General features: G+C 32.1%; 1 protein-coding gene across 3 annotated transcripts in view; it reads right to left on the bottom strand.

The window, feature by feature from the left end:
* Positions 1–24281, bottom strand: part of LOC110036338 (vacuolar protein sorting-associated protein 20 homolog 2-like) — a 30542-nt gene extending 6261 nt beyond the window's left edge. Inside the window, exons 1-4 of one of the 3 annotated variants that reach the window (XM_020740760.1) lie at positions 24130–24281; positions 23698–23817; positions 21184–21336; positions 20631–20783 (exon numbers count right to left, since the gene is read on the bottom strand). In XM_020740760.1, the coding sequence (XP_020596419.1) occupies positions 20631–20783; positions 21184–21336; positions 23698–23799 (408 nt within the window). In that variant the 5' untranslated portion in view covers positions 23800–23817; positions 24130–24281. Of the gene's footprint in view, positions 1–20630; positions 20784–21183; positions 21337–23697; positions 24008–24129 lie in introns of all 3 variants that reach the window. The other 2 variants (XM_020740759.1, XM_020740757.1) reach the window with 2 other exon arrangements.
* Positions 24282–27894: the final 3613 nt, after the last annotated feature.

Genomic DNA, 27894 nt, shown 5'->3' on the forward strand with positions numbered 1-27894 from the left:
TCCTGCTGAAGAAATTACATTTCATGAATATTCATTAAATGATGTATTAAATGCAGTGTCAAATAAGTAAAAGTTCTCACATTACGGACGGATGCAGGCAAAGAAGTTAGTCAATGAAACTAACAATAGAATAGGATCTTGAAATATAGGTACTCTTACCGGTAAATTAATGGAATTAGTAGATATTATGGTTCATAAGAAGATAAACATCTTATGTATTCAAAAAACTAAATCGGTTGGAGAAAAGACTAAGAAGATTGATAGCTTAGGTTTTAAACTTTAGCATTCAAGTAGAAGTCACACTAGAAATGGTATAAGTGTAATTATAGATAAGAGTTTGAAATATAATGTCGTAAAAATTAAAAGAATTGAAGATAGTTATAGCCCTAAATACTGTTATTGATACTAAATTTTTAAAGTAATAAGTGTTTATACTCCTTAAGTAGGTTTAAATATAGGTTCAAAAGAAAATTTCTAAAATAACCTAGAAGAATTAATACAAATGATATCTTATAAGAAAGAATTTTTATTGAATAAGATTTAAATGGATATATTGGTAGTGATAGAAGATTTAAAAAATATTCATGGTGATTACAATTTTAGAGTGATTGATAACAAAGTTAAATATAATATTAAATTTTACTTTAGTGTGCTTTTGTTATTGAAAATACTTTATTTAAGAAAAGAGATGAACATATTATTACTTATAAGAATGGATCTAATAACATTCAAGTTAATTATTTTTTTATGAGAAAAAGATATCGTCGAGAATGTGAAGATTGCAATGTCATTCCAGGTAAAAATTTAAGTATTTAACATCTATTATTAGTTTTGGATATTAAGATGATGAGTTATATGATAAAAAATAAAATGAAACATTGTCATAGAATTAGATAGGGCGCACCTATAAGTCAAATAAAAAAAATTTTATCAGCATAATTCAAGATTTGAGATTTTTATGAAGAAGTTAATTTATATAGGATAAAGTCACAAGCACTATTAAATAAGTAGCAAAAGTTGTGCTTGGAGAATCAAAAGAAAAAGTTATTACAAATAAAAATAGTTGAAGCTGAAATAATAATATGCAAGAAAAGATAAAACATAAGAACTGATATAAAAATTGGTTTAAGTGTGAAAGCTTAAGGGTTGTTTGGGATCAATTTTTATTTCTTGCTTTTATTTTTGAAAAAAAAAATAGAAAACAAACAAAAAAATAGTGTTAGTTTAACTATTTTTTATTTTATTCTTGTTTTCTTATTTTTAGAAATAACGCATATGTTTCTAAGATATCCAAAATAGAAAAAACATGTTTTTACAGATTTTAAAACACCTTAAATAGGCCCGTCTCCTTCTCGCGATAAAGCCTGATCCCTCCCTTTCCTCCTCACACCAGTCAGTCCTATCTGTCGATCACTCCCTCTCGGCCCAAATCACTAGCCTTCGACGGGATCGCATCGACGGAGGTCACTGTCCCCCCTTCCATCTCGGCCCCAACCCTTGCGATAACTTGCGATTTGCTCCTGCTAGAAAGGATGCGACGGGATCACAAGTTACAAAGGTCACCGAAACTCCATCGTTCTTCTCCTTCCGCATATAAATTGTCTGTTCGATTTTAATTCTTTTTAATCATCGCGTTGGAAGTAATGTCTGCCTTCGCTTCAAGATAATTGAGGATCTAACTTGGATGGTTATTTATGATGCTTCAGAGATGCTCGACTCTCCAAAAACAGCACATATCATCAAAAAATTCTTTATTAACTCAATTTGATTGCTCGGGTCATAGTTTTCACAATTCTGATGTAATGTAATATGTACGAACTATTGGTAATTGATTTGATTGGCTTTCTATATAATATTTATAAAGGTTGTAAAGGTTTATTTTGGGGGTTGTGACATCCCATATTTCTAACTAATATTGAATGAGAGTTCTATGTATTTTTATTCCAAAAGATATATGAACAAAATTAAGATGGTTTATTGTAGTTTGATAAGAAAGAGTGAAATTAGCTATGAAAAAGATACAAAGAAGTAAAAAATTTGGATCTACATGGAACACTCAGAAGTTATGAATAATATTCGATAAGTTTAGAAGATTAATAGGATGTTTTTTCAAAGACAGAAAGATAACCAAATAATTGTAGAAAAACATTTTGTTATTAGTATTTTAAAGCAATTAAAAATATATTTTCATTTTCAATGATATTTATTTAAAATTTCATTTTTATCTTAAAAAATGATATTTCATAAAAAAGTCTAAGGATGGTTAGTCCTTCCAAACTCACTATTATTATGTCATTGTATGTTGTGATGAGCATATGATATTTACGGCATAATAAAGCAATTTATAATGATTCAAATACTTATCCACTTATATATTATCTAGTTTGGACATATAATTATAAAATAAATTATTATATTGATACAACATTACATTAAGCCATGTATTAGAGAAGCATTTTAGCATGAGCATGCATAAAGTTATTGCTAATGCCCTTCGATAAAGTTTCCACAATTCTATTTGACCTTGATTTTATTGCTCAGGGTTGCAGAGAAGTTCTCATCTCCGAGCAGATGTAATGATTATATAATCTAGCTAGGAAATCCTTACCTAAAATTTCTTTATTATCTCAAATTTAATGTATGGTTTACATGATACTTCGCTTCCAACTCTTCTTGCCATTATGAATAATCTTTGCCATCTGCAACGATGAGATAAATGAATCATGAAACGATTCGATTTTGAATCCATGGGTATTCGTAGCATCCATGCATCAATGGTAGAGAAATAGTAGATGGCTCTGTTTGAAAATTTAACACAGCTAAATCAGCCTCCAGATTCCTTTTTTTTTGTCTCTACATCAGGCCAAACAGTCAAAATAACAACTTTTTATACTTTAGAATCTTAATTCTAATTTCTACTATATTTTGCCTCAAATCTAATAGATTTTACTACCCTACTAATCATAAATATAAATGCATTAGAACTGTTGCTATGTATATGAATAGTTGTCGTTACATGATGCTAATTTGGTATATAAAAAAGTTCAAGTGCTATCTACGTAATAGTTTCATGGCTATGTATGTATTTATTTCATGTGGATGTTAGGAGTTTTCTAAGTAGCAATGTCTCAAGTGCAATATATGTAATTCTATGGTTTATTAGGGATTTCTTATACTTTAGTATTACCTATAATTTTTTGGTGTTAATTGATAGGAAAATTTTGTTATACACGTAATGTGTGGAATGATTGAATGTGCACTGACATTTCTTTCTCATATATCAAGTTTGACTATGGATAATAGTGATGTAATTGTGAACACTAAAGAGGCAGTACGGTCAAATAGAAATGAACAAATCTTCATTCAAATTAAGGAAATTTAAGTAATTAGTGGGAATAGACAAACAACTACTTTCAGTCCAGTTGCATGGTTAGGCATTTCGCAAGGACTTGAATCATCTACAAAAAGAAAACATAAGCTAGAACAAGTGAGAAATAAGTTCAATACGCTTAGAACTAGTTCGAGAATTTTCAAACTAATTGAAAAAGACTGGAATTGGTGATAACGCAACCACAGACCAAGTGATTGCATATAAAGATGAATGGGCCTAGTTATATAAAGTATTTATTTCATCTTATATTCAATCCAAAATTTATATTTTATTATTTACATATATTTATTAATCATAATGTTTACTTACCGATTTATAGATCAATAAAAAGTGCAAAAATATTCCCAAGAAAAAGGATGTCTAATGTACGAGCCTCTCTGCCGTATTTATGGTGATACAACTGAAATGATAACTTCGCAACATCCTTCTACTAGAATCCCTTCAGCGCTGAGAAAAAAAGAAGAGATTGGAGAGGGTAAAACAAAATCTGTAGATGTTATGTAAGGAGAAGAATAAAAAAAATGACATGTTAAACGTGTGAAAAAGACAACAATTTCATATGTGATTGCCTCCATACTTCAAGTCGTAAGTGAGAGATGGAAAAGGACTACTATGATAGAAAAGAAATTATGTAGCTCAACTGGATCTTCTAATGGAAGCTTTGAATCTTTGTTGGTTGAATGTATGAACTTTCTCAATTTAAAAGAAGACCTAGATGACATTACCTATTTAAATGCTTTACAGAAGTTCCAAGAATATGCAATATGTATGCAGATGTTTCTTCATATGCCTGATGGCAAAAGGAAAGGCTGGATTCTTAATCTAAAATTATTTGCTCATCACGATGAACCCTATGAGCCCTCTATCTTATGTGTTTTTGTGTTAAATGTTTCATGTTTACTTGGTATTGCTTTTTTTTTTTTTTTTTTTTTTAAAATATTTTTTATCTATTAGCTTGGTTATAATTATGATGCACGTTTGTGATTGAAAAAGCTTGAGATGAATGTGCGATGCATTGCTAATGATCATATGATTTGTTTTAAGTGAGATTTAGTTTATTCTTTACTTGGATATGAATAAGAGTATTGTAATTTCTATCTTCTAGATTACACGTGCAAAGTTTATTTCGTCAATTATTATTTTGTTTGATTTACATTTTTTAAGAACTCTTATTTTATGAGAACAATATATGGACTCAATTTCAGATTTTGAAAATTATATTGAAGAACTTGAACTAACAATCACTCTTACTTTGTGTTAATGATTATAATAAACACTAGTTAACAAAAGAACCATGTCAAACTTCTACACCTCAAGGTCGCAAGTACGTAATTGAAATATTGTGAGAACATCTAGCTCGATGCTTTGAAAGTTATAGAATGGAACTTCAAGTTTTTATTGATTTATCTACGTTGATGAAGCGTAAAAGTCTTATCAAAGTCTAAAAATGTCTGACCGGGGAAAAACAACTTGCAATGTTTATGTTATTTTATAGTATAATGAACATTTACGTAGGAACAACACTATATAGGACGCAATGGAGGATTCATGTAGCCGACCACACGTAGTGGGATTCAGGCTTTGTTGTTTTTGACGTTGTTGTTGTATAGTATAATGAGCATTTAAAAGTGATTTTTGAACGATTTCAGCATTCACTTGAGACAATCTCACGACATTTAAGAAAGATTTTGAAGGCAATTTCTCACTTGAGAATTGAGATTATTATTCCACCATCATTTGAGACGATTCCTCCTGAGATCTAGTATAATCCAATGTACCCCTTAATTGGAGTAAGGTATTCCTTCCTATTGTAATGATCTTTTTTTTAAGAAATGTTAAATTTTAAAGAAATTATTTATTTATTCTTTGAATTATGAATATTAATTTATGTGTGTTCTTTGAATAGGATTGTATATGTGCAATTGATGGAACAAATGTTACTCCACATGCACCTAAGGAAGATCAAATTTTGTATCGATGAAAGCTTAAAGAGTCAATCCAAAATATAATGTGTGCATGTGACTTTAACATGATGTTTACATATGTATTGTCCGGTATGGAAGGAAAAATAAAAGATGTGAGAATATTTCTAGAATGTATTTCGAATCCTCAATTAAATTTTTCGATGCCACAAGGTATGTCAATTTTATTTTTATCACGTTATGTATTATTAAATGTTATTTATATTGAGTTATGTATACATGTGATTTTTTGAAAACAGGAAAATATTATATCGTTAATTTATGATATACTAATATGTCAGGATTATTAATACCATACAGAGGAACAATATATCATTTGTGTGATTAGCATGGAGGTGCTCAACCTCAAAAATAAGAACTCTTTAATTATAGGCATTCCTCAAAAAATGTTACTGAGCGATGTTTTTGAGTTCTAAAAGCAAGGTTTTCAATCCTTAAAAGAATATTTTCCTATGATTTACACACACAACATTATTGTTACTGCATGTTGCACACTACATTACTTTATAAGATCACAATCGAGGGGAGATTCATTATTTGAGATGTACGGAAATGAAAATTTTATGGTTGACAGAGAAAGAGAATCTACATCAACTCCTGCCTCACAAAGTATTATTGAAGTTAATATTTCTCAATCTCAGTTGCAATATATGACATTATTTCAAAATCATGTTGCCAAAAAAGTTTAAAACCATACACATAATTGAGTTTACCAATTAGCTTGTAAAATTTTATATGTTTATCTTAGCATGTTATCAATGTAATGATGGATTTATTCTGTTTTAGGTTAAAAGGTCAATTTTCTTATTATCAGACATATAAAGAGTTATTTTAGTGTGAAATACTCTTGATTTTATTGTTTGTTAAAAGGCAACACCCTAGAATGTGCCAACTTTGATATTATTCATGCAGCATTATTACAATTTCTATATATATGAGTTTGACATATTTACGTAATAAGAACTGCATATATTTTTTTAAAAAAACATATATTTTAAAAAAATAGAAAAATACCTAACTAAACATGTTTTATATTTAAAAAAAAAAACAGATAAACTATAACAGTACCAAATGCATTTTTTAAAAAGAGACAATAGAAAATAAAACAAAAATAAAACACAAAAAAAAAAAAAAAAAAAACCAAAAAAAGAACAGGGCCCCCAACAATCCCAAACAAGATTTTTAAAAACAAGGAAAATATATAAAGTTGTCGGAAAGGAGTCTAAGAGAACAGTTTGTGATGCTAAAAATTATACTTTTAGTGATCTTTATAATAATAGATTAGGATATATGAATAAACTAGCCAAATAAACAAAAAAGAAAAGTAAATATTCAATTCAAGTAAAATGTATTAAACATAAAAATCAAAAAGTATTTATTAGAGGAGGACATTCAACATAGATGGGGGGCTATTTTGATAAATTTTCAATGAAATTTCTGAAAACATAATTGACCTTAGTGATTTAAAATTGTTAATAATAATAAAATATTTTAATTTTTATCATTGCAATAGTAGAAAAAAAAATTGATGAGCCTTCAAGGAAAATTAAGGGTGAAAAATCAGTAGGACCTGATGGTATCTCAATTGAAGTTTGGAAATGCTTAAAAAAATGCCTGAGTGGAAGAAGAGTATTTTGTTCCCCATTTTTAAGAATAAAGATGATGCACAAGAGTGTGCAAATTATAGAGGAATTAAGTTAATGTATATTACTTTAAAATAATGCAGGAGGATAATTGAACATAGGTTACGACATAATAAAAAAATTTCTCTTAATCAGTTTGGATTTATGTCGGGCAGGTTTACTATGGAAGCTATACATTTATTGAGAGATTTGATGGGGAAGTACACAGAGAGTAAGGGAGATCTACATATAATTTTAATCAAAGAAAACATACGATAAGCTTCCAAGGAAAGTCCTTTGGAGAGTTCTAAAGAGGAAAAGTGTTGATATGACTTATATTCAATTCATTAAAGATATGTATCCTAGAGTTGTTACTTGTGCTTGAACAAAATGAGAATTGGTCAAGTATTTTCCTCTTTCAGTTGGATTGCATCAGGGATCGACTATAAGCTCATATTTTTTTCCTTTAGTTATGGGTGGTCTTACCGAACATTTACGGTAGGATGTACATATGTTTTTTTGCTGATAATAGTCTTCTTGTAGATAAGGCTAGAGAAAGAGCTAAAAAAAACGTGAAATATAGAGGTCTACATTGGAGTCTAAAAACCTCCGTTTGAGGAGATCTAAAACTAAATACATGGAATGTAATTTTAGTTGTGGTAGTTTTAGTGGCAGAGCTGTAACCATAAGTGATCAAATCATTAAAATGTGCGAACGTTTTAGCTCTCTCAGTCAAAGTGATGGTGATATGGATGGGGAGTTATTAGTAGAATTCAATCTGATTGGCTGAAATGAAGAAATGCATCGAGCCTATTGTGTGATAAATAAGTAGCACTTAGACTTGGATGAAAATTTTATAAGATGATGGTGAAACCTACAATACTCATGCTTCCAACTATTTCAGACAACTCCTAAACAAGTACGTCCTTCCAAAGTCTTGATAGAATAAATATACTTCCCTTTTTGGTATAACCAGAACTAAAATTGGATATAGAAAGGGTTTCTTAAGTCTCAAGCCAATAAATATGTAACCTATTTCTCCAATTTCTCGTACTTGATTGGGCACATCCAATAAACAAATTTATCTAGAAGAATTAACTTTAGAATGAAATATGTAGCATGTTATACCAGGGGTGTAAATAAGCCGAACAAGAGCGAGCCGGAGCTCGGGTCCTGTTTGGATCATTAAAAAATACCACTATTCGTGTTCGGCTTATTTATATTTCGAACAAAAAAATTGTGTTCATGTTTAGCTTATTTACATAGCGAGTAGAACATAATCTGTTCATGAACAAAGAATTGTTTTGACAACCATAATCACTTAACTGTATGATGTTAAAGGTTGAGACGATATTTAAATTATATTATTTATATTTATATTAAAACATCATTTAATTATAATTTAACCTGTTTTTATTCTATATTTTTAATTAATAATTTTTATTGATTATATATTTTGGTAGCCCTGTATTCAATTAATTTTTTTAAAAATACTCATCAATTATATATATATATATATAATTATTTTAAGCTAAAATGAGCCGAACACGAACGAACATATCTTTGTTTGTGTTTGGTTTATTTATATATCGAACCCAAAATAATTATTTGTGATCAGCTAGTTAACTTAGCAAACGAATCAAACGTGAGTTTCTTAACGAACCGAACATGAAATGTTTACAAACAACAAGCCATTTTGACAGTCATATGTTAGACCCCACTCAGTGGCAAACACCTAAAAGGTAAATTATAGATCAGGATATCCAGTGACTCCAACAAGGGCTGCCCCTCTTGTAGTATTGACTCCTTAAACTCATTATCTTCTAGGAAAATCAATGTTAATCCTACTCGCATATCTACCATAGTCTCAGATTGAATAATTGATATCTCTCTCATCAGTTGATAGTTGGTACTCCTCCCTTGCATCCTCCCTACTTCAATATCTCCTTTATCACTGTTCATTTCTTCAGTTGCACTCTATCAGTGAATAGATGACCCTCTTGTTTAGACAATCAAATGCAACATGCCCAAAATCATGGCACTTGAGGTGCTTTTTTGTTGGGGCGGATTTGGTGGTGTTGGAGGTCTAAATGTTTTCTCCACTCTAAACTACTTTTCTCCTGGCGCTCTTCTGGTTCCCCAACTCACATTTTAACATGAGTTAATCAAATTTAGTTGCGTAGTCCTCCACAGAATAATCTCTCTGACACAAGTGGTGGAGTCTTATGAACATATCTTTGTCGACAATGCGGTGAAAATTATTTGCACTACATCTCTCCTTCCATTTTAGACCAGATGGTAATTTTTTTCGCACACGCTGGCAAAGGCCCTTCAAGTTCTCCCACCACAATGAAGTGTTCTTCCTAAACTTGATGGTTGTTATTTTGTCCCTGTTGTCAAGTGAAGCATCCTTATATTCAACCACTGCTTCCACTGTTTGCAACCACTCGATAAATTTTTCCGGATCCATGTGACCGTCAAAATCTGATTCATCCACCTTTCCTGGCTTTTCTTTCAATATTCCATGTTAAATCTTTGGGGTATTAGTTCTTCATCATTTTAAACTACTTGGTGGAATAGATTCACTTCCTCCTATCAATATGGTGATTTATTTTGTCCCTACTGTCAAGTGAAGCATCCTTATATTCAAACACTTCTTCCACTGTTTGGAGCCCCTCGATAAATTTATCTGGATCCATATGACCGTCACAATCTGATAAATCCACCTTTCCTGGCTTTTCTTCCAATATTCCATGTTAAATCTTTGGGGTATTAGTTCTTTATCATTGGAAACTACTAGGTGTAATAGATTCACTTCCTCCTATCAATATGGTGATTCACTGTTGTGGTTATGGATAACCTCATCAGATTGTCACCTCTCAAAGGCAGCAAGTATCTGCTATAGTTGAAAATTTTTCCACTGCATATCTTCCATAATAAGCTCTTGGACACCTTTTTGAAGGTTCCTCCTTGGCGGCATGGCATCCTTTCCTCCTGATCAAATTTTCGATAGATGTAGGATTGTAAATTAAGGTTGATAGGTTATTTAAAATTTAGAGATAGGTGTCGACACAAAATTTGTGGAAATAAGAAAGTTGAATTTTGAAAATTTTAGCGTTGAGGTTAGGAATTGCAAAAGAAATAATTAGGGGATTTTTTTCTTTTTGATTGGGACAAAAAAGACAAACCCTACAAAAATCTAAAGCTTGTCGAGCTCTGATACTAAATGATACTATTCTAGGGCTCCAACAAAGTATTTGAAAAGTTTATTTTATGTGGAGGAAATTGTGGAATAGTGAGAAAACGAAAATAAGTGAGGTCACAACGCTTGGAAGGTGATAAGCATCATTCAACAGCTGGGACATAGAAATCCAACAGCGAATCAACAAGGTACAAGTGGTGAGGAGGCTACATAATTTGTTCCTAAGCAAGATACAAATACACCACTTACAAAAGGAAAAAAGAAATAGTACTCCATTAGCGTAGAAATCGTATATTCCAATCTCCAAAACTCACAAACAAAGAATAACAAGATAAAATAGTATTCTCATAAAAAAAATCCAATTGGGATAGAGAAATATGAAAGAAATCAAAAACAAAAAATGCGAAATTTGAAAGTCGGCAGTCATGTTCCCATCTCACGATCACGGGGATTCGAAATTGTGCAAAACTTGTGGCCTATTACTCCCTCGATCGAGAGAGCTGCAACCAGCAGAGCCAAGAATTGTAGAAACCTGTGACGAGACCATGGAAATCCCTTGACGAGATCACGGGTTGCCCATCCCGTGATCTTGTAGAACACTCCCACATTAGAAACATACACAAATAGCTTACAATTTCATATGAACAAAAGAAAATGCTAAAAATTAGACTTAGTGTCATGCGACGGGGCATGGAAGATGTAGGGAAGAATGAAGTGAGAAGAACCAAACCCTATATGGATCTCATAAATAAGTCATCCCAAGTTGTTGTGGCTCAGAAAGAAATCAACCCAACTTAATCAAAGAACCCTTATCAATAATCCATCGGTTGCATCATTCAAAGAAATCTCACAAGCATAAGGATAAAGAGTCTTAGATTTTAGAATCAATATAGGCCCTAAATTTTGTGACTATTGAGCTATGAAGAATATCTTCTCCACACAGTGAAAAAACTTCCACAATGGTACTGACAACCTAATCGTATCAGATCAAAAACTCTAAACTCATGCCTAAGAGTGTCTAATGCTGGGGCATCAGGAGCTTCACAACCAAGATGGTTATAGAGGGAAATGATCAAATGATAGAAAGGTGGAGGCTAACCTATCAAATAAAATGACATCCCCATCATGATCCCATGGGTCCATAACTCGGGGTTATCAATGCACTTTGTTGACTTACTCATAAGGTGATTTAAGAATCCCTATTAGCAACTATAAGTTATCATATCCAAGAAATCTCACAAACCATGGGAGTAAACTTAGTCCTAAGTTGGCAAACTAAAGTCACACTCCACTTCCATTATGACATATAGTACTATGTGATTGTATATGTCAATGATGATAGAGACACCCAAGCTGAAGCTGAAAGGTGGAAAAAATGGCATCTCCTCCATATGGTGAAGACAATACACAAGTTGGGACTATCATGATCTAGCCCAATAAATTAAAATTACAAACGAGAAAATAAACAGTCGGACAGTGTTTAAAATTGCACTATTATCTCTAAAACACAATTGAAATCATTCTCATTAAACATTCTAAGAATTTTCTAAATCTGAAGTAATGAAAGAGCATAATACTATAAAATCTAAACCAAAGTTAAAATAAATTACATTTCTCTAGTGTTCTATCTACGATATATTGTCCTCTTCTTTCACTCATTTGAACCTGAATTATTTAAATAAATAACATAATGAATTATCTAAGATAACCTAGTTAGATAATTATACTTCTAAACAGAAGTAGTTAAAAAAAATAATATGCATGTTGATCTTTCCTATAAAGTTATAGAAAAAACATATTTTAATGAATATATTTTAACTCATACATCCATTTCAGGAGCACTCACCCCTAGCTGATATTTTCCTTATCATCACCAAAGGATTTAGTACAAATCCACTATTATTTGAGATGAAAAGACACATACTCGCTCCCTAGCTGATCAATCCCCCTTTCGGCACAACAATGCGTGATCTTAATTTCATTGTTGTCTGAGGTGGCATGCAAGCATTGAAGTAATGTTGATATACATGTTTAATTTTTAATAAAATGAGAGATTAATCACAAAATAAAATGAATAAACATATAACATAAGTATGATGTACTTGAAGCAAAAATCTATAAGTGACAGAAAAAAATTTAATAGTAAACTATATTGAAATTTAGGAATATAATTATCCATTTCAAATTTGAATTCTAATTTCAGTCTATATCCTCAAAACCAATATGACCTCAATAAACCCCAATAAATCAAATATTACGATTAACTTTAAAATATATACAATAAATGAATTCTTACTACTAAAATACATCTATCATACATCAATATTTAATTATATTTTAATTCACTTCTATAAACAAATGATCATTTTAAATCATGCCAGACTTACTTTCCCAAAGCAAAATCAATTTATTCTCTACTAAAACTCAAAATTTTAAAATACTTTAGAATATTTGATTAATAATATTAATATTTTTTAATAAACAATAATTTTTTTTATTAGGGTTGAACATGCATAAACAACAAGCAAAAGGAGAGGTAATCCTAACTCTAAAACTTGTCTAAGTTACAAATGAGATAATATTAATTTAAGTTAGTGTACATTCCAAGATTTCCACTCCTGTAGTTTGGTACATATTAGTTTATAACATTTGGATGAGTTTGTCAAGTAGAAATATGAAGGTAAAATAGTAATAATAAGTCTTACAGATTCCCATCTATTTTAGAAAGAATGTAGCATTAATGGGTACTTATATTTTATTTGTTAAGTTGTATATAAGTGTATAAATCTAGTAGAAAGTTTATGTTGTAAGAAAATGGCGTCTCATGTGCGTGTGTGTGTGTGCGTGAGAGAGAGAGAGAGGAGAAATGTATAACACTTTTATTTTGTCTTTAGTGACACTTCAATTATTTTTGGATTCGGGAAACTCTTTGAATATGTATAGAGATAATAATTAAATTTTAATCAACATCTAACAATCTATTCTGATCTTAGTAATTTCAAACCATCGAGTCGTTTGTGATAAGGACTTACAGCATGATTTTGTAGAATTGAGGATCCCAAAAATTTTCTTAATGTGACTTACCGCTTAATTTAGTGGTATCAAGGATCCCAAAAATCCTCTTACGATAGTAAGAAAGACATAAACGATAGGACTTACAATTGAATCTTATAGTGCCACAAAGCTCAAAAAGACCCTTAATATGGTAGATGAGATGTGAAAAATAGGATCGGGCCTTAGAGTTGGGCTCACAATTACAAGTAGCATTCTAAACCACATGACCCATCAAGAGAGCTTATTAGGCTAGCTAAGGGATTGAGTGGTGAGAAATGAATGCATACCTGCGAGCAGTAAATGCCGAGATAAATATTCATGTGTATATGTGAATCGACAAATCCAAATATGCTAGCATGCTCTGCTACAAAAATCAATAATCAAGTAAGAGAATGCAAGCTCGATGACAAGCAATGTACAAGTCGTCAAAAACCATAATCAAATGAGCTCAAGCAAATGTGGTTGGATGATGCAGCTTAAAATGTGCCAGTGGAATACTGTTCAAGAAAAAAGAAGTAAGAAGTTGATGCTGGTGAAATTATCATACAGTTCTAATCACAAAATCTTTTATGATTATAGCGAATAGGCACATTAATTGGGATCTATGCTAGGCGAGGAGATATAGGTGTTTGGGTATACATGCTAGAGAGATGTAGGTAGTTGTGTGGTCTAACAGTTAGGATTGATGGTTAAAGGACAAGTTACTATCATACTATGGGATAATCCGTGAGTTTCTTGTGAGTAGTAAAATAAGGCAGCAGCCTAGGAACGTAGACAAGAGGTTAAGTTGAGTATGTGTATTATAGTGCCACGTGTGGCCCAGGTTGGGAGGCAAAGTGACATTGGAGTCCTTGTTAAGCATATGCTGAAGCAATTAGGCAGTTGTATTATTGTGATAATTTGGTGGACGTCTAGCAGAGGTCGTGTAGAATGTATTTATAAGATGTTGCATGGAAAGGTATGGCCGGCAGTTGGCTAGGAGTACAGCTGCAGGCAATGTGTTAAATCTCAGCACGGAAATTTGGAGGGAAGACCATTAAGATCATGAATTATTGCAGCTAGAAGTAAAGGAATTGGCTACATCCATTAGGAAGCAGGCTACGACGCATGAGATGTTATAATTAAGGGATTGTTTGGCCAATCAAGCAGTGGTGGAGATTAAAAAATGAGTGTCTTATGGGAGGCATAGGTTAGAAGTAGAAACCAAATGTTATGTTCTGAGTGGTGAAGGACTAACATGTAGGAGCTAAGGCGGAGGGGTTGAAAATGAAAGCTTCCAGAAAGGCCAGTCGGATGGCTCATAACATTTTAAAACATTAATGGATGCATCTCCAGAGAATACTTTGCAAGCGAATTTTGATAGGCAACTGAATTGTAAGCTTCACAATTTAAAGTGGTTCGGATGGATTAAATGTTAGATTTGATAAAAATAAATTAGTCTAAAACAATTCAATATAATAATTTCATTATTTGATCCCATCAAAATTTGAGACAACTTTCACATGCACATTAATTAATTAAGTCAAATTAATCGTGATTGCAGGGGGATTCACACTGTCAAATGAAGATTGCTATTGCAAACAGAGATAAAGATTGTGGAGCGATACCAGCATCAAATGGAGATCGAGGTTGTGGCAAAAAAGACACTATCGAACTTAGATTGCAATAGACGATAAAACATAAATCGTGATTGCGTTGAGATGCATAATTGAGCAAAGCATGTAATCACAACAGGATGTGCGTAATCGATCTGAAAATGAAGAATCGATCAATTCAAAATTTATGTTGAAATCAACCAAGTAAAAATGGAATAACTCATTAAGTCAAGCTTAACGTGCGTGCGCGGAACGACAGAGTGGATGAACTCACTTAGATCTAATGTACTAGACTCTGAAAGTGGAAGAGGTGCATAAGCGACTAAGACATTATCATAATTGAATAGTTCTAAATCCAAATTATCGAATGTATGTTATGCCAAAATGTTTTAGAATATGAAGACTCATAGCCAAAAAGTGTATGCAAATTTGAGCCTATGAGTGAGACAAAAGTGAAATCAATAGCTATCTACACATTTTTAAATTTGAATTCAAGAAATATTTATTAGAAGACACATAATATAATTATGATTTTAAAAAGGTAGTCACTAGTTTTTCTAATATCACGTGTCATTAGGTTAAAAAATTTGATTTGAAAAAAATACAAATGTTTTTATTTAATATTTGATCATCACAACATATATCTTATTTCCTTAAAATTTCAATTAAAACTGAAAACTGCAACTTTCTTATTTGACATTTAAGGAATACATCAAATAAGATTACATTTAAATTTGAATTCAATATGTTTAACTACTTATTATTCAGCATTTTTAATAATTAGACAAGTGCATTGTACACTGTGATATAAATTTATTTATATTTTTATTTATTTTATTTACTCAAATTTATTTTATCCGGCGCTGAATGTTGGCCTTCAAAAGAGAAGCATAATAATAAGTTAAGTGTTGCCGAGATGAGAATGATTAGGTGGATGCGTGGCTTTACACTTAGAGACAAAATGCAAAATGAATATATCCGTGATAGGGTTGGTGTAGCTCCAGTGACGGACAAAATTAGAGAAAGTCGTCTTTAGATGGTTTGGTCACATTAAAGGTCGACTATTTGGTGATCCGATTAGGAGAGTAGATGTTTTAGATTTGACTTGTGTTAAGAAAGACAGAGGTAGATCTAAGAAGACTTGGGTTTCTTGTATTAAAAATGATCTTAATTTACTAGAACTAAATGAAAATATGACACTAAATAGGACGCAATGGAGAAAAAGGATTCATGTAGCCGACTACACGTAATGGGATTAAGGCTTTGTTGTTGTTGTTGTTGTACTCAAATTTCAATCACTTCAATTCAAGCAAGATTCTTTATAATACAACTTAAAATTTATTATAAGGCAAAAGTTGTACTTGGAGAATCAAAAGAAAAAGTTCTATAATAAAAATAGTTGGTGGTGGAATAATAATAAGTAAGAAAAGATAAAATAAAAGAAGTTAAGCTATAAAAATTAGTTTAAATGTAAAAGCTCAGAAAATTGTAAAAATTATCAAACGGCCCGTAGGGAGTATAAGAGACAATCTGTAATGCTAAAAATCTGCTTTTAGTGATTTTTATAATATATTAGATACTAAGGAGGGTGAAAAATATATGTATAAACTAGTCAAACAAAGAGAAAAGAAAAAAAAAGATTTAACTCAAGTAAAATACATTAAAGATGAAAATCAAAAAATGTTTTTCTTAGAAAAAGATATTAAAAATATATCAGTGAGTTATTTTGATAAACTTTTTAATGAAGTTTCGGAAAATACGATCAACCTTAGTGATCTTAATATAGTTAATAATAGCAAAATATTTCATTTTTACCGTTGCATTAGTAAGAAGGAAATTGAGGAGGCCTCAAAGAAAACAAAGGGTGCAAAGTCTGTAAAACCTGATGATATCCCAATTGAAGCATGAAAATATTTAGGAGATTTGGGAGTTTCTTGGCTTACTAAACTCTTTAATATTATTTTAAAAACTAAAATGATGCCTGAGGAGTGAAGGAAGAGTATTTTGGTCCCCATTTTTTATAATTAAAGGGGATGCACAAGAATTAAGTTGATGTGTCATACTTTAAAATTATGGGAAGATAATTGAACATAGGTTAAGTCGCATTACAAAGATATCTCATAATCAATTTGGATTTATGTCGGGTGGGTCTACCATGGAAGAAATATATTTATTGAGAGGATTGATGTAGAAGTTCAGAGATAATAAGGATGATCTACATATGATTTTTATTGATTTAGAAAAAGCTTACGATAAGGTTCCAAGAGATATCCTTTGAAGAATTCTTGAGAAGAAGGGTGATATGAGTTATATTCAAGTCATTAAAGATATGTATACAAGAGTTGTTACTTGTGTTCAAACAGAAAGAGGATTGAAAAAATATTTTCCTATTTTTGTTGGTTTAAATCAGGGATCGGCTCTTAACCCGTATCTTTTTACTTTAGTTATGGATGGTCTTACTAGAAACTTACAGGAGGATGTACCGTGGTGTATACTTTTTGTTAATGATATCCTTCTCGTGGATAAGATGAGAGAAAAAACTCAAGAAAAACATGATTTATGGAGGTCTACCTTGGAGTCTAAAGGCCTTCGTTTGAGTAGTACTAGAACTGAATACATGTTTTAGTATTAGTAGCTCCAGTGACGAAATTGTAACTATGGGTTATCAAATTATTAAAAGGTGTGAACGCTTTAGATATCTCGAGTTTATTGTTCAAAGTGATGGTGATATTGATGGGATGTTATTAGTAGAATTCAAGTTGGTTGGTTGAAGTGGAGGAATGTTTCGGGCCTATCGTGTAATAGAAAAGTACCGCTTAGACTGAAAGGAAATTTTTATAGGATGGTGGTGAGACCTGCAATGCTCAATGGCGTTGAATGTTGGCCTTTAAAAGAGAAGAATAAAACTAAGTTAAGTGTTGCCAAAATGAGAATAATTAGGTGGATGAGTGGCTTTACACTTAGAGACAAAGTGCGGAATGAATTTATCCGTGATAGGGTTGGTGTAGCTCCAATGACGGACAAAATTAGAAAGAGAGGTCTTAGATGATTGGGTCACATTAAACGTCGACCATCTGATGATCCGATTAAAAGAGTAGACGTTTTAGATTCGACTTATGTTTAAGAAAGGGAGGGGTAAACCTAGGAAGATTTGGGCATATTGTATAAAAAATGATCTTAATTTATTAGAATTAAATGAAAATATGACACTAAATAGAACGCAATGGAGAAAAAGAATTCATTTAGCCGACTCCACGCATTTAGCCGACCCACTTAGTGGGATAAAAGTTTTGTTGTTGTAGTTGTTTGTCATCACTTGCATTGCAAGGGTAATGTCTCGTGGAGAACTAAATTTTTGTTGGCATATCAACGAACATATTTATGAAAACAACCTTCCGTAAATTATGAAATTCAAATATCCATATTTATGGTTAAAATAAAAATATATAATTCATCAAGGCTAATCTTCTAATTGTTTGAGATATTTTTTAAATAAACTGTCTATATAGGTTAGTAATCAAAAAATAATTAAATGAAATCTAATAAATATAAATTTTACATTCTCATCATCTTATTATCAAAATGTTAATTTAGTGCATCAATTAACAAACACGTTAATGTTTACACATAATCATTGCATGCTCATCATATTACACCATCCACTAGTTATATGCATAATTTGCAAGAAAATATTTGAAAAAACTTTAAGGTTTTAACGTATAAAAATTACAAAGCAGCTACAAAGTGAACAAAACATACGTAATATTCAATCAAAGTGAGAAGATAATGGTTTATTTAAATCCAGTAAAGTATCCAATAAAAAGCCTAGAGAAATAAATAGCTAGAAATATGATACTGTATAAAGTCATAAAATAAGTTAAGATGGTTGTGTAAGGTAAAAATCCTATTAAATTATAGGCTTGCTTTTACTGCATTTGATCTAAATTAATATCATAAATTTTCAAAAAATGCCTTGGATAATTCTCCACTTAGACATCCTCCAGGATTCACATCCAACATATCACTTATATAACTCTCAAATTTTTATGCTTATTTTATTCCAGAAGTTATTTTAAAATTATGTCCATTACAAATGGAAAAACACCAAAAATATCTTAGAAAATGGGAAGACATGTTTATGGGTGATGATTCATAAATTTATATATAGTAAGTGAAATAATTATGCCTACAATTGTCGACAAATATCAACTGAACTATTCATCGAAACTGAATTGTTTCAAGAAGGGCAAACTGATGAGGAATTTCCTCCAATTAGAGATTAGGTTTGAGTTGACAAGCAGATTTTATGCGTTTTTAAAAATCTTAAAGCAGTTGGATCTGTAAGGCATGGGTGTTTGGTAAGTTAATTGAGGTTCCAGCTGACATAGAGGCTCCTTCAAATCTACATGGGTCGGTGGTGGAGTCGACAATATAAAGGGAGGACACAATAAACTTAGGGGAAGAAATTTTTCTTAAAGAAAATATACATACAAGATAAATGCAGATAATTTTATTTTAACTCAAAACATAAGAAAAAAAAAACCAATTAAAAATAAAAAAAATAGAAATTGAACCCAAACAGCAACTACATATGAACCTCCTAAAGGATACATATTCTACAATTTTTATATATAAACCACACAACCAATAAATTTTATTGATATGTACTTAAGTACTAGAAAATTATAATGAAAGCTAATAGTTAAGATATAAATTCCTACAAACAATACTGCAAGTGACATCTGAAATTGTATTTTGAGGGGAAAATCAAATGCTTAATAAAGACAGTGGCGTTTAAAGCAAAAATAAATTCACGAACAAATAAAACATAAGATGAAAAAATGACTGAAATTTTTTAAAAAATAAGGAATAATAAGTTGAAAGGCATAAATGTAACTTGGAAATTAAGAAGCCATTATTTCCCACAAAAAAAAAAACAGCAAGGCTTTCCACTTCTAAAATAAAAATAAAACCTAAAGCTATTAGAAAACTAATTTGCATGTGAAGCTATTTTTCCTGGAACATAGTGTGCCAGAAAGAACCCTATATATTGCTGATAACTAGAACAAACAGTGACAAACAGTAAACGCAGGGAGTAAATAAGAAAAATGAAATTGAATTCTAACTATCTATTCTCAGCCAAAGTCCAACAAAAGTATTAGTCTAATTGTCGACAGAAAATGGGATATAGCACAAAAGAGGATTATTAGAAACTCAAAAGTTAAAAACCATAAAAATTATTTTGAATGGAAGATCATGTTGAGGGGAGTCGTAAAATGGGTATCTTCTGAAAGAGCTAGTCTTAAAAGCACGACAAAAAGTGTGATTCTGCAATTCAATTGAAAGTTTTCGCATTACAAAATGATTCTGGACGCTGTATTTAACCTCAATAAATATTAATACAAGTTTTCGTATTAGACCCAAGGAAATTCAATAAGAACATGCTAGAAATGAAGCGCTTTATCTAAAAAAAAATACTTTTAACCATAATTCACCCTTTTAGTGGCATGCCTTTCCTTCTAAGATAAAAGTGGTTAGCCATTGACAAACAGCAAATAAACTATATAAGATTCATGAAGACTTATATAACTAATTTGAATGCTTTGGGTGAAGCTATTCTATTTACGGTTGATTTTTTATACAAAACATGCTTACCCCAACAAACAACATCATGCGGGCCTATTCATAAAATGGACTATATTTAATTTATCTCTTATACAAAAGAGCATCAAAGCTGAAAATATAATATTGCAGAGGAAAAGAAAGATATAAAAGCAAACTCACATCTTGATATGCCTTTGCCTCAGCAGTATCATCCATCAATTTCTGGACATCATCCAAGTTTATTTCACTTTGAATAGCTTTCAAAGCATTATTCCCTGCCTTTAAACTTTCAAACACAGCCTTCTGCTTGCTAGCAAGTTCTATGTCTGCCAACTATAAATAAACAATCAATACATAACAAATAAGAAAATCATAATTAATTAGTATTTTAAATGAAAACAGTTCATAAAAACTATTATATAAAGTGTCAAATTAGTCCCTATAGAGTTCTAATATGGGCTGCAAAATCATAATTAATTAGTATTTTAAATGAAAACAGTTCATAAAAACTATTCATATATACATTACATATAAAGTGTCAAATTAGTCCCTGCAGAGTTCTAATATGGGCTGCAATAGACCCCATGGAGGACTATTTTAGCCCCCATTAAAAGAGTCTTAAACTAAATTGACATTTTTATAAACTTTGTTTATATATATATATATATATTTATTTATTTATTTATATAATCACAAATAAAACAATAGTGCAGCTCAAAATTTTATTTTATACCTGTTGCTCAACATTAATGAGCCAGCCATCAACTTGCTTCAATAGTTCTTCTTGGGCCTTCTTCTTCTTCAAAGCAAGCAAGGCCCTATCCTTCCTCTTTTGCCGAACTAGTTCCCTTGCAGCTTCCTTCTCAGCTTCAATAACATCATCAAGCTGCAAAAACATTAATCAAGAAAATCTTGAAGCAATAGTAGGTGAAAATACAATCTTCACAACCACAAATATTTCCGATCTATTTGTTGGATAACGGTTTTCTTCAAGGGCAAAATCAAGCAGAAAACAGAAGACTGATGACACATTCCAAATTTTAAAACTGGACTACTAGAGAAATGTCAACAACATTAACAAAGATTTAAGAGAATTATTAAATAAAAATGCTTGAAAGATCAAAAGTCCCAAGCAAGGCTTACAATCAATTAAAAAAACCAAAACAAATCAATAAAATTTAACCTAAGATCATACAATGAACTCCAACAGGATGGTAGAAACAAATCGATAAAATTTAACCTAAGATCATACAATGAACTCCAACAGGATGGTAGTAAACAAGTACGGCGTCAATAAACAATCAATATTACCAGATGAGACAAGTGAGTGTGCAACACAAATAATTTTGTTTCCCACATTTGCATGTATACCTAATTTCTTTTTTTTTGCATATTAACTTAACAAAATGCAAATAAAACTGCTGATTTCTCCAAAAGAATATATCATATAAATTCTTAATCGTATGAACAGTAGCAAACAAAACATAAAGGCGCCTTCAAAGATTATAGCAGTTTCCATACAAACAAAACAAAAAATAAAAACTATAATGTTATCAAAGGTATCTACATGTCAAAAGAGTTTTCAGAGGAAATAGTATAAAAATTTTAAGTGAATGGAGATTTTAATCTAATGAAAGAATCAATGAGACATGAAAAAGAAATAAGAAGATATTCAGGAAAAAACACAGAATAGAGAGAAGTGGACTAAAAAATACTCAAAGGAAGAAGGAAAATGAGATCCAGAAAATGAATCAAAAAAAAATTAGAGTAAGAAGAACTGATCTCCTTCCTCTTTTATTCATTCAGCCTTCCATAGCGCAATACTCAAAATTTGCAATTTGGTTAACCACCAAGCTATGATTCAGAAAATGTTTAAAGATTCATTAATTATCCCTTGCTTAATTGTGTGGGACAGGATCTACTTTGCTGCACTTGGTACATACATGTCACAGCATAAGCTCCTAGTTTTAAAAAAAAATAAACTTTTGGAAGTTATGTTTTGGTTCTCTGAAAAGTTTGAATACCAAAACAAAAAATGTTAGAAGCCATGAAATGCCTCAATTCCACACCACTCCCACGCCCTACCCTCCAACCACCATGTCCAAATGTCCAACCCAAGAATGCTAAATAAGAAACCAATCTGAGGCTTATGGCTAAATTGAGTTAATTTAAACAAAAGTAAAGAAAATATGATTCTGGAAAACATATCAAGCTATTGTTATGCAAACTTATAAACCTTGTTTGGAAAAGCATTTGAGAAGTACATCTTGAGGCATGCCACAAACTAATACGCACAAAAATCATCTAAAAACTTAAATCTCATGGTCAACAGAGACTTAGACGGTTTTTTTTCTAGTTAGTGTTCCGTCAGGCTATAATGACTCGATGCTTTAATGACACGAGGAATTTGAGGCATTTCAGGTAGTGCTTTAATCAGATTATGTATATAATATGGGTGCAATTACATACATAGCACCAAAAGTATTGCTATTTACAAATCTAGCACCGTCTTTCACCCATTTTTCAAATTCTCCCCCAAATATCCAAATTCATGATAAAACCCCAACTCATGTGTTTCATTTTTATCAAATTTCCAATGATCTGATTGTGGCACACATAACTACATCGGTTCGATAGTTCAAATATATCATCCGAGTACCAGATTTTGTAAATAGCAATATTTCGGGTGCAATGTGTGTCATTATCCCTATAATATTATATTATTAATGTAAATTAGATGTCATTATGTATATTTAATTTTTAATATATCATATACAATATCTTCAAAAGATCAAAACATAATATAAGTATATATAAGTATTATCATTTTAGTGTGTTGTTAATTTGTCCTTTTATTTTAAATTATATTGAATCTAATATAGATTGATATAGAAAGTAAGAAAAAAACTATAATAATTGAATAAGATATAGAAGTGACAATGAGATAAAATCAAAATATGATAAATATGATGATTTTTTTTAAGATGATAAAAGAGAGAATGAGGCCATATGAATCTTGATCCTAATGATGTACTTAAATTTTAAGTGAATGCTTAAATAGAATAATATTTCAAAACTTTATTTTATATTAATATTTAAAATTGAGATTTATGATTCATATTTTTATGATAATAAAATAAAATCAATATATCGGTGATTTATATCAATTAAAACAACAAAAGCATCTATGACAACAAGGCAAACATGAAATGTAAGAGAGAGATGGAGTGCAAGAACGGCAAAGAACCTTTTGCTGGTAATGTGCCAGCTTTCGGCGAGTAGTTTTCAGGGTGAGAATAGCGCGATCGACCTCAGTAATTTTGGGTTTCTTCACAAAAATGTTCCCCATCTCCCAAAGACCGAACCCCTGAACCAATAACTATCCCAGTTTCAGCTAAAGATGTGAGAGACCAACTCCTCTCGTACGACGCCTATATTCAAGGTGTGGCCTTGCTTGGAGGAGAAATCTCCCGTCGAGCGATCAATTGATCGACGATCGCCACCGTGGGAGCGAACCTATGTTTTATTTGGACCAGGCTGTAAATGAATCACCCGGTCTGGTAACGGATTTAGAGCAGGAATTAAGCGGCTTTTGTAAATCCGGATTTCATGGATTTTGTACTAAAATCTCGGCTTTACTAAATCCTGTGAATCGGTGAAAGAGAAGAAGTGAATTTACCTTTCTCGATCCTTTCTCGATCAGGTGATTTAGGGATCAGGTGATTTACGGATCCGTATGGAATAATTTTTCCCTATAGCGAGGGTTTGGCCACGAAGGAGATGGTTTGGGATGAAACCCAGAGGGGGAGGGACGTACGAGGTTTGAATGTTTGGGGCTGATAAAAAATCACATCAAATGAAAACTTCTTTATTTTAATAAATGATCATGATCAGGCCGGAATCAGCACCAACCAGCCCACTGCTTTGAAAACAAAACCTTACATTCCTAATCAATGCAACCCATTTCTTCGAAAACAAAATCTTGAAGGTTGAATCAATTACCATTTTTTCTATCGTCATCGGGTGGGATTCTGCAGAGCAACTTTCGTAGCTAGGAATTTGTTTGTTTGAAATCCTTCGCAGTGTCGGTCGTCAGGCGAGATGCATTCGTATTGTTTGAAATCATTTGCACTTGTAATTTTGAGATGTGTAGGTTATTTCGAGAAGTCTTGCGTAAGAATTTAGACTTTAGGGTGTGAACTCATGTTCTTTGTGTTTTCAAGTAATATAGATGAATGAAAGAACATAATGAAAAGGCGTAAGAGTCGACAGAGATCATTTACGTAATTTTGGTTGTGGTTGTTATTGCATTCAAAAGTTTATATAACTGATATAAGCATTGATTTTGATGATTTAGTATTGGAAGAGAAACTTTTTCATCTTATCACCACAGTATTATGTATGACAATAACATTATACCAATACACTAATAAGTCCACAATATGACTACAAAAATATCACAATAGGACGACACGAATAACAACATTGTAAAACCACATTTGTATGACAATAACATCATACTATTACACTAATAACACCACAATACAACCACTTTTGTATCATAATTGCACCTTAATAGACTACACTAAAAACACCAATTTACAACCACATTTTTATAACAATAACACTATACATTTATATTAATATCACTATAATACAACCATAATAATATCGCAATAACACCACAATATGACGACACGAATAACATCATTTATAACACAATAACACCATACAATTGCACTAACAACAATACAATACAATCACAATAATATCACATTACGACAACATGAATAACACCACTGTGCAACCACATGTGTATGATAATAATACAATATCGTTATACTAATAACACCAAAATAACACAGCAATACGATTACACAAATAACACCACATTTGTGTGACAATAACACTAGACCATTGCACTAATAACACCACAATACGACGACATGAATAACATTGTTGTACGACCACATATGTATGACAATAACACCATATAATTACACTAATAATACCACAATATAACGTCGTAATAACACCACAATACGATGACACGAATAACATTGTTGTACAACCAAATTTATGTGACAATAACACCATACCATTAACTAACAACACCACAGTAACATCATAATATGATGACATGAATAACACCACTATACATCCAAATCCCACATACAATAACACCATACTAATATAGTAATAACACCACAATATTGTTGACCTCACTTTTTATTGAGGTCTAGTCTTTCTTCCTTAGAAGCCTATGATCTAGCTATAGGATTTTTCTATTGACTATTTCTAAAGAACTAATAAGGGAACTCTCACCATTAGAAATTCCAAATGCCTCTTTGCTCTATTGAAGTTCCACATGTTGGTCATAACCTCTGACATTTAGTAGGTGGAGCCAGTACAGGGGAGCTCAAGAAAAGTCTCCATTGGACTGTTTGGGGGGGGTTAACCCTGAGTGAGCTGGTCTTGGTCTTCCACACACACACACTTCTACTTTTGGCCTAAACCCTAACCTGCACATGTTTAACTTTTTCCCCTACTCTTTTGGAAACTCATGCGGATGATCCCCCCAAACCCTTAGCCCTGGGCTAAGGTCGGGCTAAGACCAATATATGGAGAATCTAAAATGAGATTTCTTTGGTCTCATGGTACTATAAGGGTAATTTTATGATTGGCATCTTCAGTTGATCTCATCCTATCCAAATACCCTATTTTGGCCTTTTAGCCCCAAACTTTCCCAAAATTACCAAATTGCACCCGGAGCCCTAAATTTTAAAAAAATACCCAAATTACCCAATTTCACCTAAAATCACCCCAAACCATTTCAATCCATCAAAATTACCCAAAACACCTCAAAATTTTCAAACCTCCCAAAATGCCCTAAAATTTGCCAAAATTCCAAAATGCCGCTCAAGGCCTAAAAATTCCAAAAAAAACCTCCCAAATCATTCCAAACACTTCCAAAATCATTCTTGACTATTCATTGGGTCTAATTTGACCAAATTCACCATTTTTACCAAAATCCAAAATTTTCTCCTAAATGTCTGAAGTCTTCAAATCACCCCCAAATTTCACCAAACTGACTTCAAATTTCCCCAATTTCAGATCTAAACTCAATTTCATCATGTCTAAGACAATTTGAACCAAAACAAGAGTAATTGAACCCAATTTCAAACTCAAATTTCAAGTCCAATTTGAACCCCCAATTTGACGATGAGCCAAAATTCCACCAAATTGAATGTCCTAACCTATCCAGTTTCCCCAAACTCACTTCCTAAAATCTTCTTGACATTCCTCTAGACTAATTTGAACCTTAAATTGGCCTTGGCCTAGCCTCAAGCCTAGCCCAAATTTAACTCAAGCCAAAATCCCCAAATTTTCCCCAAAGTCTAAATTCCTTCAAATTAAACCTTATAGTTCCCCAATTTTTCACTCAATTGATACCCAAATGACTTGTGACAATTCCCTAAATCAAATTGACCATTCAATTGGACTAGATCCAAGCTCTAGTTAAGGTAAAACCCAAGTTCATGTCAAACTCCAAGTTTTGAACCCAAGCCCTAAACCCACTTGGAGTCACTTGGTTCAGCCCATCTTGGACCACCGCAACTGGCATTTAGACCCTAAGGACTAGCCTAGATCCTCCTAGTCCACCCTAGAAGTACTATGGACCAAAGGTCCCATAATTTAAGGGATCCTTTCCCATTTTTGGCCAAGTGACACATGCTTGAGCTATTTTGATTAAACCCAATCCTAGTCACCATTAAACCTTCCCCTTGGTTCCCTGTGCCAGCTAGCCACCTCCCTTAGCCTGGTCGGTAGGCCTAGTGCCTGAAAAACCCAAAATTGAGAAGGCTCCCCCATGGACAAAGCTTCAAATTTACCCATTCAATGTGGCTCATCCCCATTGGTCATTGGCGCCGTTCAACCCTCCACCTAAGCACCATTTTCCACCTCTTAGATTGCTCTGCTGGCCACCATGGCCATGACCATTTAAACCACCCCTTCATGACCAAGAGGAGAGTGTTGCCATTTGCTTGGGGAGAGCCCTCTAAATTGTTCACAGAGCCTTCTTGAGCTTTCCCAATTTGGCGACCAACAATTTATGGCGACTCTGCTGGGGATCTAGTTCTTCTCTCAATTATGATAAAAAAGCCTTGTCTTCATACATTGATAATGTGTCCATGTCCCTCATGGATCAGGTTACGCTTTATCCATTGGCATGCTTTGTTCATTTCTTTCTTGGGCAAGTACAGTCAACTCTTTTGGATTCCAGGACTGTCTGTTTAACCATCTTTAAACAAAGAGGTTCAAGAGTCCTTTAAGAATTTTTCTTTTTATGTGGGGTCAGACCCCGAGTTGGTGTGTTGGTGAACTAGTTTCACCTGGGCGATGTGCGTTGTGAAGTTGTTCTTGTACGGGGTCTTAAACTTCA

Source organism: Phalaenopsis equestris, unplaced genomic scaffold (assembly GCF_001263595.1).
Source record: "Phalaenopsis equestris unplaced genomic scaffold, ASM126359v1 Scaffold205261, whole genome shotgun sequence".
Classification (NCBI taxonomy): domain Eukaryota; kingdom Viridiplantae; phylum Streptophyta; class Magnoliopsida; order Asparagales; family Orchidaceae; genus Phalaenopsis; species Phalaenopsis equestris.